This window comes from Agelaius phoeniceus, chromosome 24 (assembly GCF_051311805.1).
Source record: "Agelaius phoeniceus isolate bAgePho1 chromosome 24, bAgePho1.hap1, whole genome shotgun sequence".
Classification (NCBI taxonomy): Eukaryota; Metazoa; Chordata; class Aves; order Passeriformes; family Icteridae; genus Agelaius; species Agelaius phoeniceus.
Genome location: NC_135288.1, coordinates 3,891,870 through 3,908,232, shown reverse-complemented (window position 1 = coordinate 3,908,232; position 16,363 = coordinate 3,891,870). Strand labels below are relative to the sequence as shown.

General features: G+C 39.5%; 1 protein-coding gene across 3 annotated transcripts; it reads right to left on the bottom strand.

Moving 5' to 3' along the window:
- Positions 1–669: 669 nt before the first annotated feature.
- Positions 670–15,645, bottom strand: PDPN (podoplanin). 3 transcript variants are annotated; one of them, XM_077190268.1, is made up of 6 exons: positions 15,386–15,645; positions 4,506–4,591; positions 3,984–4,077; positions 3,709–3,744; positions 2,775–2,886; positions 670–1,796 (listed from the first exon to the last, which is right to left on the bottom strand). In XM_077190268.1, the coding sequence occupies exons 1-6, from the start codon at positions 15,453–15,455 to the stop codon at positions 1,790–1,792; spliced, it is 405 nt and encodes a 134-aa protein (XP_077046383.1). In that variant the 5' UTR covers positions 15,456–15,645; the 3' UTR covers positions 670–1,789. The 3 variants fall into 3 exon arrangements, with proteins under 3 accessions (XP_077046383.1, XP_077046385.1, XP_054503970.1); XM_077190270.1 differs by having other exon boundaries at positions 2,781–2,886; XM_054647995.2 differs by lacking the exon at positions 670–1,796 and having other exon boundaries at positions 2,771–2,886.
- Positions 15,646–16,363: the final 718 nt, after the last annotated feature.

Sequence of the window (16,363 nt, the reverse complement as noted above, 5' to 3'; positions counted from 1 at the left end):
AGTGTCCTTGAGCAGAATGCTGCCTGTTCAACTGTTCTGTCCATGATTCATGGAAACTCAGAACTGCCCAGAAAGGTTCTCTGCCATACATTTTTCAAATGGGGGGCTTGTTACTATTGAGTAAGAAAGGTTTCCTCATTTTGGTACTTGCAAATTAGCAGTGAGTGAGCTGATGCAGAAGAAACTGGTGACATCTGTGCATTCCCTTCAGTGGGTGAATAATTCATAATTCCATATGCCACACATTTGAGCAGGCATCAGAGCACCTTATGGGGTATTTCCCAGTACAGATAAGAAAATGTTAAATTGAGGCTAACAGAATTAATATTCTTTTGCTGCAAGAAGAAAAAATTGTAATTTTCCTGCTTTCATATCAATTTACACAATGATAAAGATTAGGTTTACTCCTTGGTCACAGACTGAGGGTCTCATCACATCAGCTCCAGAACTAACTAAAGACTTCTGAATTAGTTATCTCTCATATGTTTACTTTTCAATTATAATTTCATTTATCAATGTCAAATGAGTTGGTTGTAGACATTGCATTGATAAGACAATTAGCAAAATAAGTCAGGAAAGTTGAAGGAACATTAAGACATTTTACTGGGTTTTTTTTTTTTAAGAAAACAAGAACAATTATTGTAAAATAATACAGTTCATATTATGATTTTTATTTCCAAAGCTTGTATTGATATGATAGTTCAAGGCACATGAAAGAAACAGAAAAGCAAACACAGACAAGCTGACAAATTTAGCAGTGGATGATGATATTGATTATCATGATTTTTACACCAAACACTGAAGTGTCCTAGCATTTAGGAAACCTGATGCACTGCAGTCACTTGACATGCAAAGCCTTTGCTCTGAGCTCTAAAAATGCCCCAGAAAAGCTGCAGACTCCAGAGCTGCATCACACCTCAGTGACACATTCTGACCTGCTGTTGCACATGTTGTCAAACAAATCAGCTGTACAGTTGGAAAATGGCACAGGCATAATGAGAAAACACAGTGAACACTAATTCAAAAGCTTCTACACGTCAGCTCTAAAGTGACCCATCAAAACTGGGTATTTTCCAAGCACCCCTTAATTCAGGATGTGTATTTCAATTCCTGCACGTCTCTGCAACAAGAGAAGGCAGGAAATTCCTGATGCCATAGGCAGACGAGCAAGCTTGCAGTTGGTAGATCAGTTCCAGCCAGACCTACCATATTTTGCCACAAAATAACATAAATATCAAGAGCAGAAAATCTGTGTCAGCATTAGAAAGATTTTAGCTTCCAATATCCAGTATTTTTCCTAATTGGTAAATAACTGGTTCTCACTGAAGCTAATTCCTCCTTTTTGATACATCATGTGGTAGATAAACATGCCAGGAGCACTTAACCAGACAAAACCACTTTTTTGTTGTTGTTGTTTTAAAAGAATACATATAAAGTAATGTGAAATAATCTTTGGTAGCATTTAAAACCCAAGCATATAATACCTGCAAACCACATTTCAGATGTACATCTCTTTGCTGCAGGGTTTTTTTACTGTAATATCTTTTTCTTTGAGTAAAATTCTGGTTAGTAAAAAATCCTATTAAATATCCCATGCTCTGTGCAGGGCGGGGGGTATGAGGGTAGTCCTTGGAATTGTGTGGTATCCCCATAGATCTGAAATTCTTTGACTGTATTTTCCATGGATCATCTTCTCACACAAATACAGGAATAGTCTTTAGTTTGTATGAAATAAGAAGCACTTGTATTTTCCAGCAGGGAATGGCATAGTTGCTTGTTTCAACTGTGTTTAGGGTCTGGAAAACAAAAAGCAGACCTTGTATTGTTCATCATTACCCAAATTTAAGTCACATGATGGTTTTTTTCTCCTTCTCTTTGTCTTTCCTATCATCTCTATATTTCTCTTCCTAGCTCCTATTTGGCTTTCTCCTGGTGCCCAGTATCTGCTCAGTTTTCTGGGGTTTTCTTACTCCTTCAGAGTTTGTAAAACTCTTTAGATTTATGTGTCACCAAAAAATAAGGTAGAGATCACTCCCCAATGTTTAGGATTTTCTGAGACCCCCCTTTTTGGAAGGAATGATGAATCTGACTCCATATTCTTAGAAGGCTAATTTATTATTTTATGATCTATGTTATATTAAAGAATATTAAACTAAACTATACTGAATAATAGAGAAAGGATACAGACAGAAGGCTTAACAAGATAATAATGAAAATTCATGACTCCTTCCAGAGTCCTGACACAGCCTGACCATGATTGGTCATGGAGTCAAAACAATTCACATGAACCCAATGGAACAATCACCTGTGGGTAAACAATCTCCAACCACATTCCAAACAGCAAAACACAGGAGAAGCAAATGAGATAATATTGCTTTCCTTTTTCTCTGAGGCTTCTCAACTTCCCAGGAGAGAAATCCTGGGTGAAGGGATTTTTCCAGAAAATGTGACAGTGACACCCAATGTTCACATGTTATCCACTACTCTGGAAGCTGTTGTACTCCCCAGTGAATGACTCTGTTCCCCAGAGTAGTCCTGGCCCCAAGCACCTGATATTATAACAGTATGTGCACACTGTCTGGGAAGTCCTTCTGAAGCTCATGAGAGCATGCAGACACCACACCTCAGCTCTTGTTGAGTCTGTCTAAGGAACTGTAAACAGGAAAATAGATGGCTTTTGTCAAAATAGGAACCTTAGAAATTTCCCAAGCTATTCCTGTGACCCTGCTCTGAGGAAGATGCTTGAAAAAAAGCCTGATGAGCAATTTACTTACGAGTACCTGCCTGACATCTTCCTCACAACTGCAATTATTATTCCTGCAAGGATTCCAACTGCAACAATGATTCCAATAATTATTCCAAGCAGTGCAATTGTTCCCAAACCACCTGAAAGAAGAAATTGGGAATGTTATTATGTATGTCATGGAGACCATTGGAAAATGGGAATGTTATTATGTATCTCATGGAGACCATTGATAAGAGGCTACTGATAGACCTGGTGCTGTCCTGCTGCATCCCACTCCTTGGGGAAATTCCTTGTGAATTCTAAAGTAGGTTTGGATGTTCAGCAGCCTGGCATTGTATTTGTGTTCCTCCCAGATGAAGGAAGGAATGATGACTCTGTCTCCATGTTCTCAGAAGGCTAATTTATTATTTTATGATACTATATTATATTAAAGAATGCTATACTAAACTATACTAAAGAATACAGAAAGGATACTTACAGAAGGCTAAAAAGATAATAATAAAAACTTGTGTCTCTCTCCAGAGTCCTGACACAGCTTGGCCCTGATTGGCCAAAGAGTGAAAACAACTCACAGCAGAAAACAATGAAGCAATCACCTGTGGGTGAACAATCTCCAAACACATTCCAAAGAGCAAAACACAGGAGAAGCAAATCAGATAATTATTGTTTTCCTTTTTATCTGAGGTTTCTCAGCTTCCCAGGAGAAAAATCCTGGTTGAAGGGATTTTTTTAGAGAATGTGGATGCCACAGCCTGGAGCCATGACTTTGGGCTGAAGGGCTCCATAGGGTGTGGATATGGAGACAGTGAGCAGGGGAACCAGGGAAAGCAGCTCAGGGAGCAGCTGTGCCTCCCCTGGAACTTTTATTTAATGGCATGGGAATAGGAAGGGCTGCTGGAAGGGGAGCTGCCTGGCAGTTACATTTCTCCCTTGTCTTTATAAGCAAATATTCTTTTTTATACCTTCATCAGTTTTCTCTGTTTCCCCACTCCGTTCACCTGTAAGGACAGAAAGGCAATAATTACTCCCTCTGCTTTGTACAGTGGTGCCTTCCAACTTGAAAGGTTATATCCAAGGAAAACTTTTATTTGTGACTTTGTCACAATGGTTTGAGCTTGTTCTTTTGATAGAAAGTGAGCAAATGAAGTTTGAGAGAGTAATTCAGATTTCCAGATATTGTTTAGTAGGTGGCACTATAACTTTGATGTGTAAAAATAGAAACGAAAGGGATTTTTACCATCAACACTTCCAGTGTTAACTTCATAAGCAGTAGCATTTTCACTTTCTCCATCCTGGATGAAGCTACTTTCTGTGGTCTTCAGGTCTCCAAACTGCAAAACATTTATTACATTGTGGAGTCTTGTGGGCAATGACAAGGGGGAAAGAGGGAAAAACCCCCTCAGTACATTCAGTCTACGTGTTTATAGTAACATTTAAATTTCTTGGTCTATCAGTGTGGATGCATTTTTTAGCTGTCACCTCTCGTGTTTGACATGCATGCAGTGACCAAACAAACCAGGATAAGCTGATTTGCCTTCCCAGCTAGAGGATTTCTACATCAGATCTCTTGGTAGGACTGCAAAAGGTGTAGAAGGCTGCAGAATTTTGCAGACCTGCCTTTTTACAGTGGGTTTTTTGTAAAGTTTTTGAGTTTAGTTTGACTGAAACTGTTTGAGAGATACTGAATTGGAAGAGGTGGGAAGTGGCAGGGAATAAAAAGGCAGCATAAAGGATCTTTTATATAGCATTATATACTCACAATTGTGGGTACTTCTTCAAATTCTGTGTCATTTCTGTCTCTGAAGTCACTTGTTGCACTTTCTTCTCCTTCTAGAACTGAGCTTGCTGCATAAAATTTGAGAAAATTACTCAGGGTTTTCCTTGGTTAGTCACATGGCTTCTCTGAGACATAAACTCTATCAAACATGAGCTCTGTGTGGTGTTCTGTCTCCCTGCCCTTGCCCACATGGGAATGGGAAATGATTTGGAATAAGCTTGAATTCTGTTATACTCTTGCCCAAAGCAGTAGAATAAAAAGCTGAAGCCATCACTTAACTCTGCTACAACCTTGAAACATACTGGTTACTACCATTTTGTCCAAGAAACTATTTCCTTTTTTATTAAGAAAAGTTTCTCCAAAGTGGATGTGATGATTCCAGATTTCAAGCTAAGCATTACCTTCTCTATTGGGATAGATTCCTTCAAGCATCTTCCATTTTCTAAAATAGTAAAAGATTTCTCCCCTCTTTCAGCTCAGCCACAGCTGCAATCTTTATTTTTAGACCTGCCATCAATGCTTATGGGTGCAGCTGTAATTTGGAAATATTCCTACACAAATCAGCCTTGAGGCTTTCTTAAAGTTGCAAATCTTATTTGGCATAATTTGAATTTTTAGGTAACAACGTAAGGGCTGTTTGTTTGATTTTATTCCAGACCCCTAGTTCATCTGTGCTCATTGATAAAATGGATATTTAGATTTTGGCCCACACAGTGCTGGTAATTTATAAATACAGCCCGAATTCATCAGTAGGGAAATGAGCTGGAATAAGGTAAAACAGGAAAGGTAGGGCAGTGTGGAGATAACTGGCAGTACCAAGAATGTGCTGAAAACCTAACTCTCATTTAATTCCATTTTGTGCTGATTCATAAACCTGTGACAGGCAGAGTGTGATGTTCATGTGCTGTGAGAGCTCCTGGGAGTTTGTAATTCCTGCTGAATTTCAGATAGCAGGGCTGAAATTTAAGCAAAGAGCTAATAGTAGATGTCCTGAGCAAGTATTGGAGGGAAAAAAAGCACTGAAAACTTCTTTCCTAGACTCAAATTTTGCATCTAACTTCTACTTATCAAAGCAACCAGATCTGAAGAAGGACAGCTCTTGATAGTTCTTTTAAAAAATGAAAATTAAGTATGAGAAATATTCACAACCTCTTTGTTTTTTTAAATTGTAACACTTTCTACTAATGTCACTTTTTATTTAGTGATCTAAAAACATTCTCATCTCCTCTGCATGTCAAGTTGGACAATTTCTGAATTGCTAGATTGATTCCAAATACTTTTTATGGAAAACTTTGCTGCTCCTAAATGCACTCTACTTGTTTTATAAATGATATGGAGGCAAGTAAACAGCTTTTGTTCAGTGACTGAAATAGAAAGGATGGGAATTTTGCTTGGTAGCAGCCAGAAATTAATAAAAAGGGTAGAATCCCTTTGGATCAGCTGTGTAAACATCACTCAGAAATCGTTCTTCTTTAATTGTGAGTTCTGTTTAAATTTTGTTCATTTTTACCTGCCCCTTTTCATATAAATATGTTATTTCAAATTAAAAAGCCAATATTTAATTTTAAAATTAGGAAAAAAAATGTACTGGCAGCTTAGAGAAAATTTTTCAAGCAGAAGATGAATGATTTGCCATTGAGAAAAATAACCCCTGGTTTTGCTTGAAACTCTCCTTTGAATTCTACTGGAAACTTGCAAATATTTTTCCTTGGCTTCCAAAACTGTTTTCTGAACCAAACTAGAAAATTTTTATCCATCTCAACCAATATAAGACTGAGAGCTTTGTCCCATTTCTGAGAGAGCAAACACTGAACTAAACTTAGATTTCTAATTCCGTGTTTACTGAAGTAAATAGAATTTTATATTTCTGTATCCTAATAAGCCTGAATACAGATACAGTTCCTATTTAGCAGCCAAAAGGAGTGCAGGTAGCACTTTAGGCAGTAGTAGATGAAGAAACTACATTCATGTTATGCCAACATGAGGCCAGATATAGTGGCTAATTAAGCCAGTCTCCCAGAAATCACCTTATAATCCATGGAGAGACTAGAACAGGGTAAATCAGATTCCAAATTAGATGTTAAAAATAATAGTTTGGTCGTTTCTGATTGAAATACCCCAGGTATTGTTGAAGTTGCATAAAGGGGCCTGAGTTTTTGTTGTATATTTAGACACTCTTTAAATATCAGTGCAATTTAAGGTATAGCACTATTTTATAATTCTTATTTTTTGCTTATTAAACAATATCTTTAAAATACAATCACAGCTATGTAAATGTTAAGTGTGAACAAAGAAACAGCAATAGAACTCAGCAGCACAAATGTGTATGGATCAGTTTACCTTGTAATCCCAGTCAGAACTGAAGAAACATCCTTTATTCACTAGTTGAAAATAAGCAAAGATGGAGAAAACCAATTACTAGAGGAAAATCCCCATTTATTTGCAATAAATGTTGTATGTCAACAACCAGCAGCTTATTGGGAGAAGCTGCTTATACTCCTGGCATGGCAGCAGCTTTCAGCCCTGAAAAGTGCCTGATAGGGAAGGCAGGAAAGGAAAGCATTGTCACACAGCAAAGGTGTAGAAAATCAGTGAATGGCACAAAGAAATATAAAATTGTTTTTCTTTGTTTGATGCTTTTTGCAGATTCTTGGCCATGAGTGGCAAGAAAACCTATTTCAGTGCCTTTGCCCTCTGATTGACAAAAGGAGGTGGCCCAGATTAATCTTGCCTAATTTTAGGTTCTTAATAAAGGCACCTAAATACTTGCCCTTATCTTCTTTTATAGTCTGTAGGGAAAAATAAATACCTCTAGCAGATAACTCAGCTCACCTGAGATTTGGGTCATCCCTGGTAGTGCTGCCTTTCCTTAATTGCAAACAGAAACTGGAATATGGATTCCCCATGAACTGCCCAAGGCTCAGACTGATCTGATCTGGTTTCTGCCACTCTGAAGGTCTTGTCCCAGCCCTGTTCAAGCTGAAATTCTGTATCTGATGCAGAATAATCCCTGCACTCTATTTCCAGGTTGATTTTAGACTGACAGTGGAGGTGGCTGGCTGGTGGTTAGACACTACCAAAGTATCACCCAGAGAAAGACTGGGAGGCAATTTTCATTTGTAGGAAGGAACACTGGCTACCAGACAGCTCTTTGTCAGAGAAAGTCATAATGAAGTTAAATATTGAAATGGAATTGGACTTAAAGCTTCTTTCACTGCACCCAGTACAAGGCTCAGCACCACTACCACCAAAGGGGATGGAAATGGGACTGAAGGGGTGTGTGCTTCTGTCCTTTCTGGATTTCATCTGATGTGGGCCAAATGTAGCAAGAGTCAGGGTTGAGTGGTGCTTCTGCATGTGTTCTTGATATTCTCTTAGAGGAGGTTGTAAATAAAAACATTTCCTCCCAGTGCTGGGCTGTCTCCAAGGAGCCCCCTCTGTTTGCAGCTAGATGTTGCTGCAGATGTGAATTAATCATTGCATCCCTTTCTGCCAGAGTTCCAGCTGGGAGCCTTTCAGTTCAAAGTCCCAGCTGCTCCTCAGGCTGCAGCTTCTCACACCAGGACAAAATTTGATGTCTTTAAAAGTTTAATACTACTTTGAAAAACCTCCCATGCTCGAGCATCCCATGACCCACTTAGGGGAAGCTGAGCTCACTACTGCATGCCCAGAGTGACAATTTACTAGAGAAACCTCTTAGAGCTGCTCTCAAAGCACAGTGGTTGTGTTGGAAAGGAGAGGGACTTGTAAAACTGTTGTTCATTAGCATTTCTTTCAGGTGTCTCCAAAACCAACAAAGATACTTCTGAAGATGAAATATGTTGTAGGATCTTGCTTCTTTCCTTGCATAAACCTAAATAAACCCAAACCCTAGTGGGTAAAGGCAGTTGTAAGCCTGTATTTTAGCTTAGTCCTTGAAATAGTAAGCCCTCAAAATAGAATGTTTCCATTTCTGATAAGAGACCAGGAGATAAAAATGGCAAACCTTAAAGGATTCCCTCCAGCAAGAACTACAATAATCCTTTGCTCATTGCCCTCTGCTTCTACATTAAAAAAAAAACCAAAAAAACCCCCAAAACCCAAAAAACCCCAGCTTCAGTTATTTATAACAGCTAAAAATATTAACTAGCAGGGAGTTTAGCAGGATGGGTCACTTGGGAGGAATCACTTTTCTGTTGGAGATGGAACAGAGCAAACATCTGGAGCTGACTGATGGTTTTTAGTATCTGCTCCTGGAATTGGTACAGACCAAGGGGTGTTGTTTGAAAGACTGAGTATGGATGAGTGTGTTGGCCTTCCTGTTTTGACTGCATTTTATTCAGCATTTATGTCCTGATACAGGAATTCCCTTCCTGCAGAAGTATTCTTCACTTAGAGACCTTCATTTGATTGGGAGCAAACTGAGTCTTAGTTAATTTGATTGGGAGCAAACTAGTCTTCCTGATAAGGGAATTCCCTTTCTGCAGAAATAGTCTTCACTCAGAAACCTTAATTTGATTGTGAGCAAACTGAGTCTTAGTCAGTATCTCATAATTGGGATTGGTTCTGTTGTAGTTCATTGAAAATTTCTATTCATGGTGGTGGAGGTTTAACAAAAATGTTTGATTTGCAAGGGATCTGCCTTTCAAATCCAGCAGCTCTGTAATTTTCAAAAGCAGTTTTGTCTGTGATTTGGCTTCATCCTCAATTTAAGTGTATTCCAGAGTCATGTCCAAAACCTAAGCATTAGATTAATTTTGTCTGAGAATAATTTTCCATTATTTTTATACTTTTGGATTAGTTTTGGTAAAGTATACATGTGTCTCTTTTGTTGTGAAATCATTCAACACTGCCAAATCCAAGCCACAAAATTTTTTGCACTTTGAAAATGCAAGGGTTTGAAGAATATAATAGAGTGGATTCTGAGATTGAATCTTACAACTTGAACCTTTGGACAGTTACAATTTTCAAACTTCAGAAAAGTAGAGAAGTTTGTTAATGAGAACTGAAATTCTCATTTGTGCCTGGGGCTCCTGCAAAATCAAATCCTCAGTATCCAGAGAGCTCTGTGTCCTTGGCCTGTTTGGGGCCACAACATTGGCATTTTCTTTCTCTGTTAATTCTTTCTGGAAGCTGGAGTAATCTGTCATGTCCTTAAAAATCCCCTGGCGTGTATTTAAATGTCGAGACTGTTATTCAGGAGAAAGTATGTGCTGTGTAAATCCTGAGGTGCTTTCTGCAGTTCCCTTAGACAAAGACTGACAGCTCTGCTATACAGAACAAAGGAAGCTGGATGAGAGAACACCAGAAGCTCTGGAAAGTATCTGCAGTTGGGAAAATGATCATGAAGCACAAGGGAGGATTTAGCTCAGCCTTATTTAGAGTATGACTGACTTTGGTCAGGTATTCCATGTAGCATGTGATGACAATGCTTTGCTGAACTGTCAGAAACATTTCCTTTGGTCACCACACCCTGCTGCAGATGGGTTTTTATTGCTGGGGCTGGCTCAGCCAAAGGAACTGTCCTGGTTTAAAAACCTGGTTTAAAGCCAGAATTTAAATCAACAGCGCCAAAGTGGCAAAGAACCACTCAGCTGCTCCTCAAGTAATTCACATGTCTGAATGTTACAATGTTCCACTGCCAGAACAGCAAACCAAAATATGCTTCAACTGGGCAGATACAGAGAAGCAACTGCTTGGTGTGTACAATGACCCTCAACCAGTCACAAAACAAAGCCAGCAGAGGAAAAGCTGCAAACTTCCTAAGCTTTGTCTTATGTACAGTGAAACCAGCCACAGAGCTGTGGGCATTAGGAAGGAAATTACAAACTCCATTACAGGACATTCCTTTAAAATATTCCTTTAAAATATTCCTTACAGAGCTAGAGATGAATATTCCAAATTTATGATTTTAATAATGTTGCTGTGTCAACATCTGCTTTCTTCTCTACTAAGTACACTAGCCTCAGACTTGTTATCCCATAAATATGGGATCAAATTACTTTTTAATTGAGATTTGCTGCCCTGTGACCCTGTTTCCCTGTCTGCAGTTTTATAACAATGTAATTGTTTCCTCTGATCAGTGAGGGATGGAACAACAAGGTTGGATTTGTGCTCAAGGTGTAAATGCCTCTTGTACCTTGCTGTAAAGTGGCAGAATCACAGAACTTTCAGTCTTTTGCTGCATGGCTGGTGAGGAAGAAGAGTTGCAGCCAAGACAAAGAAAAAATACAAAACTTGGTGTAAGGGATCAGCAAACTGGGCAGATATGCAGCACAAAGCAGACATCTGCTTACAAATACTGGGATATGTCAATGCAAATGAAAGGAATTAAGAAATGACCTCTACTACAGTAATAAACGAATCTTTCCCCTAAATGATTTCCTTCCATGCACTCTGAGGCTGCAGCTGTGTGCCCTTTCACAGCTGCCTTGTGGTAGATTACCAACCCTTTGTCTCTGCAAGCAGAATGTTTTGCAGGTTTCTCAACTCATTTGTTTGAAATACTCATGCCAGACCCTGAACTGGAAACTTTTAGGTGTTCATTCTGTCCACACAGTGATTTTTGACTACCTACTTTATACTTCCATGCAGCAGGCAAGTTCCTTCAAATGTGTTTAGTCTGATTTTTATACTCCACTAACAATAGACTAATGTTTGGATGGGTTTCATAGTCATAAAAACATTTTAAAGTGGGTTTGCAGTTAAGTGTGTCCCCATTACAGATTTAGCAGTGTCTCAATCTCTCCTAACACATGTGCCTGAAAATGCTGCTGGTGTTACAGCTGAATTGTGCCCCACTAAGGACTCTTCTGATGCTGGATGTTGAAGTGTTTGTAATCAATGAGTACAAGGATGGAAAAAACACGAGGAAGTCATAAAGCAACATGAGAATGTGCTCAGCATCAGCTTCTATGTCCTTTGAGAGGTTTGGCCAAGCTTCTGAGATGGAGAGTTGGAAATCAATAGTGCATTTGTCTCTTATTTTCCCCTCATTTGTTTCTGTTTAGCACATCCCAGCATACCTGTACTCCCAATCCCACACCTTTTTCTGAACCTCTGTGTAACAAATTGTGCACTGCAGAGCTCTGAGCTTTGCTGTGGGATCAGTCCCCATGGAGGGGATGGTCTGTGCACACACAGATCAGAGGGGCTCTTTGAGAGCATCTGGGAGGCAGGACCTGGCAGCATTTGGGTTCATCCTGTAATCCCTGACCACATCCAGACAAAAAGCAAACAAACCAACAAAATAAACGTGCCACTGAGCCAGCCCCTGTGCCTGAGCTGGGCCACCAGCCACAGTGGGCATTTCTGTGGTCCTTGTGTGGCTCACCTCAAGTGACACATGGAGAAACACCACATGGTCCTGTTGGAGCCTCACAGCCTGAAAACCTTCCTGCCCTGCCTCATCATCTACCTAAATGCTCCCCAGGTTCTTTGCTGCTTTGCTGCTTTGGTTTTTTTGCTGGTTTTTTTTTTTTTTTCCTAGATGATTTACAAGTCCTTGATCTGAGGTAAATGCACAGATTCAGTAAAACTGCTGAACTGCAGGAGCTGAGGATCTGGCCTCTCTGTTTCCAGTTTGAGTTAATGAAAGGTCCACTTGTAAGCCTTTAAATATGACTCTTTTCTTTGTTTGTGAAGTCACAGATTCAAAAACTAACTGTCAGAATACAGATGTGCAAACCTCCCTGGTGATTTTGAATTTTTAAATCAGGTAATGTTTTCCTTGCCCAGCTGGGGAGAAATTGAATTTGATTTGTTCTCTGCTGTCTTCCACAAAGATACTGCAAAATTCAGACTTGCAGACCTACTCACTGAGATTCAGCAAGATGATTTTCTCCTTTCTGTGGTAATAATTTTGGGTATTGGGCATGTAGAGTTAGATTCAGATGGTGAAGAGGCACATACAGGACATTTGTGAGAGTCATTCTTCATGCAGGATGAAAAGTTTTGCAGCATTTATTTAGTGGGAAACTGGGTCCCTTTTGAGTCAAATGTGACTGCTCCATTTGCTTTTACATTTTGTTTACCACCAGCAGTTACAGAGTTTGATTTTCAAAAGGCTTTAGAGTTGCCTGATTTTATTGTTTAGTTTTGCCACTGCGATAGTGACAGGGTTTGGGTAAATCTGTACTGCTTTGAAACAATCTTTTCTTGTGGTTTTGTCAATTCTCTTAGTTATGATTTTGAAAAACAAAAAACTTTTCAGTCTTTCACAGCTGACTGTAAGCTTCAATTTCCTTCCTTATGATATAAACACTTTTAATCTGAATTATCCTGCCCATGTTCTTACTTTCAGTCCAAACCAAACGTAACATGACCTTGTATAAACCTGCCTTGCATAAGGAAATAAAATCTAATATTTGCCTCTAGGTAAGATCAGGCACATGGACAGTTGGTACAGCCCAGGTGACGTGTGGTATCTTGTAAAACAATCATGGTAAATTTTGTTCATGTTATGTGACAGCCAACAGAGTAATCTCCCTCCCTGCTATGATACAGCACCATGGAAAGATTTGGAATCCAAAGCCAACTTCCATCTCAGCTCCTTTGGTCTGCCTGATTCTGTGTGTGAAGATTTGCCTGAGTTTTGAAATGTTGAATGAGATCAGCAGGGCCAAAATTATCTGCTAATATGAGCATGATAATTAATAATAATAATAATAATTTGGAAATTGGAAATATGCTTCCTACTGGAAACAAAGCGGCTTTTCTCAAGTCCATAACCTGGAGTGCCCAGCCATAAGAAAAGGGCAGCTGCAGGTTTATTTACGGCCTTTTTTAGGTTCAGAGGTGTCAGATGGAGACCTTTTTCCTCTAAAACCCTCAGGCCACGCTGTGTTCCCCAGAGGTTCATGGATCTGGATAAAGCCACTCTACCAAGCACTGCACAAGCCAATCCTTCTCCATGTCCCTGTCAGCCAGCAGGGACTGCTGAAGGTGGCATTGCCATTTCATGTCTCTTCTAACTTGTAATTGCTGATGATTATCAGTAAAAAGCAGTGATAGACACTAAATACTCAAGACTTATTTTATCTGGAGTCTGTTTTCCTGCTGTATCCTTTGGAAGTTGGCCTAAATGACTGGCTCCATGTGAAGAAAAAGTCACCAACCCTAAACAGACACAGAAACCCTCACATACTGTAAATCACATTATTGATCCAGCTCTGGAGTTCAATGCAAACTGTACAGGTAATAAAGCAGAGGTAATATTCTTATATTCTTTTCTTAAAGCAGGAAATATTCTTATATTTTTTATGACTAGTAGAGTTTCAGCCTGAGCATTGCTGAAGTCCTCTCAGAGATGAGAGAAAATATGCTTGAAGATGAAAGACCTTTTAAGCTGTAATTCTGGTATCTTAGATTGCTTAAGGTAATTCTATAAAGTAGTGGTGGCTTTAAATTTTGGCACACTTAATATAGATGCTTTTTAACAAGGTGACTGTGTGAGCCTAGAAAACAACTTTTGTGACTTGCCTAATATCTTCTGATTTTAGTTTTTCTGTGAAATTTTGAAGCACAACTCCAAATTTCAGCCTCACATTCTGACACACAGAACACCATTAGAAGTTTCAAGTCAGCATCCACACTCAGTGTATGTCAATATATCTCCATTCTTTCCAGCAGGATGACACTGACTGTTACCTGGCCAAAATCAGGTCATTTTTGCAGTTTGGGTATCCAGATCTAAGCCTGATGAGGAGATCTATGCTTTGTAGGGCAGTGGGCTGAGTTTCAGGTTGCTGCACTCAGAGCACTGGTATGAAACTGCTGCTTGGAACGTGCTCCATGGCCATGGCAGCTGCAAACCATGCTGCCCCCTGGCCAGTTCATTCACATGAGCCAAGTGATACTCAGAAAAACTGAGTTTCAAAATGACATCCCTGGAATCAAGTACTGATCAGGGTAATTCTCATTTACTGGTAACAAATCAGACTCCTATCCTTTAGGGTACTGATCGGGGTAATTCTGATTTACTGGTAACAAATCAGACTCCTATCCTTTAGGGTACTGATTGGGGTAATTCTCATTTACTGGTAACAAATCAGACTCCTATCCTTTAGGGTACTGATCGGGGTAATTCTGATTTACTGGTAACAAATCAGACTCCTATCCTTTAGCTGTAGAAAGGCTTAAATGTCCATTTTACCTAAAAGTGTATATTGTATCTCTCTTATAAAATTCAAAGTTAATCTTCCAAAATTAATCTTTCTTATAAAATTCAAAATTAATCTTCCGAAATTAATCTTTTTGGTACATAACGCTTTTCAACGCTGTCTTTGGCAATAATTCCCCCTGGTTTATTTTCCCTCATTGTGTATATATATTGAGCCATATATATAATATATATATATATATATATATATAAAATACATATATTATATATATAAAATATAATATATATATATTATGGGTAAGTTAGACTCAGCAAAGCCCTGCATAAGCCTCAAATTCTCAGAGTCTGAAATGTCTCTAAGGACAGAAGTTCAACTCCTGAATGAACAGATTCACCAGTCACTTTCACAGAGTTATACCCCTAATTTAGTTTAACCCAACCATAGCTTGCAGAGCCTGCTGTGAGTGTTGCAGTGAGACTGGAGCCATTTCCAAGGCTGAGCAGGGAATGCCTCCCCTGCCTGCCCCTGCCCCTCTCTCCCTCCCCTGCACACACAGAAAATTCTTTCCTAATGGAGTCAAATTCAGCCCATTGAAAACTTTTACTGCTTCTATCCAGATCACAGCTGTAGAAGGTGCCCTGTTGCAGCTTAAAAACTACAAAGAAAGTTTTACAGAGTAACTATGTAACCCAGGAGAGAGCACAGAAACTGTTAAATTACAGGAAATTACTGGGAATAACTGTAACCAAACTTTCCCCTTACCTTCTTGAGCAAGTGCTACAAAAGGCAGGCTCCCGAGGAGGAAGATGAAGAATGGAACTTTTAGAAACATATTTGATCTGCTCAGAGAGTCGCTTTCCAATCCAGAGACCAGGCAGATCCAAATTTGGATTATTGGAGAATTACGATGATAAAAAGAAATCACTGCGAAAAAATACTTTGGTATTCCAAATATTCCTTTAGCTGCTGTAACGTGGAGAGGGGAGGTTTTCTCAGATGATAACTGAGCAGTTAAAGAAAGCTGAGTGGAGTCAGAATAGTTTTCTTTAGCCAAGGGATGGGAGCAGCCTAAGGTGGTCCTCAATGAGCAGCCAGGCCCGCCCTCCCCACGCTGTTTGGTCAGGACCAAAGTTATGATCTCAGCTCAGATTTAAAGTTACAGGACCTGCTGTGGTTTTCAGAAGACTTTTATTTAGCAAAGGGGGAAAAGGAATTTGGGCAAAGCTAGGTGTTCATTCCCTCCCTTCTGCAAACTGTCTTTAAAAAATCCTTAGGAAACAACACTAAGGACACTTCTCCTGTTATTTCCAGCAGTGAATTGATGTTTTTTTCATTTCAAAGTGAGCCCCCATGTTTATCTAAGCAAGTGTGGTACTGAATGTGCATTTAGGGATACTGAAATAGTTTTTAGGACAGGCTATTTAATTCTGCAGTAAATACTGTCTGAATTTTCCTGTGTGTCTTTGTGTCTCAGCTTGTGTCCTCAAGTGACATCCAGGCTGTGCTCGACCACTTCTCTCTGCCCACAGGCTTGCAGAGAGAGCCAACACCACCCTTCAGAGAGAGGATTTCTCCTTTTCATGTGCAATATTAGGAGTGCAGCCCTGTGCAAACCCAGAGCACTGGGAATATTTCTGTGTCTGCTCTGGGCTGCCCTGACCCCCAGGGCAGCACTGACTCTGACCCTCATTCATGGAGAAAGTTTCCCAGACTTCAAGATAGACTGGAACCCACAAAAGT

What these genes read in the sequence shown, in the direction of transcription:
- PDPN (XM_077190268.1), bottom strand. Translation starts at nt 15,455, where the DNA reads ATGTTTCTAAAAGTTCCATTCTTCATCTTCCTCCTCGGGAGCCTGCCT. An exon ending in TTGAAGAAGTACCCACAATT is followed by an intron (nt 4,078 to 4,505) that starts GTGAGTATATAA and finishes AATGTTTTGCAG; the next exon opens with TTTGGAGACCTGAAGACCAC. An exon ending in TAACACTGGAAGTGTTGATG is followed by an intron (nt 3,745 to 3,983) that starts GTAAAAATCCCT and finishes CTGTCCTTACAG; the next exon opens with GTGAACGGAGTGGGGAAACA.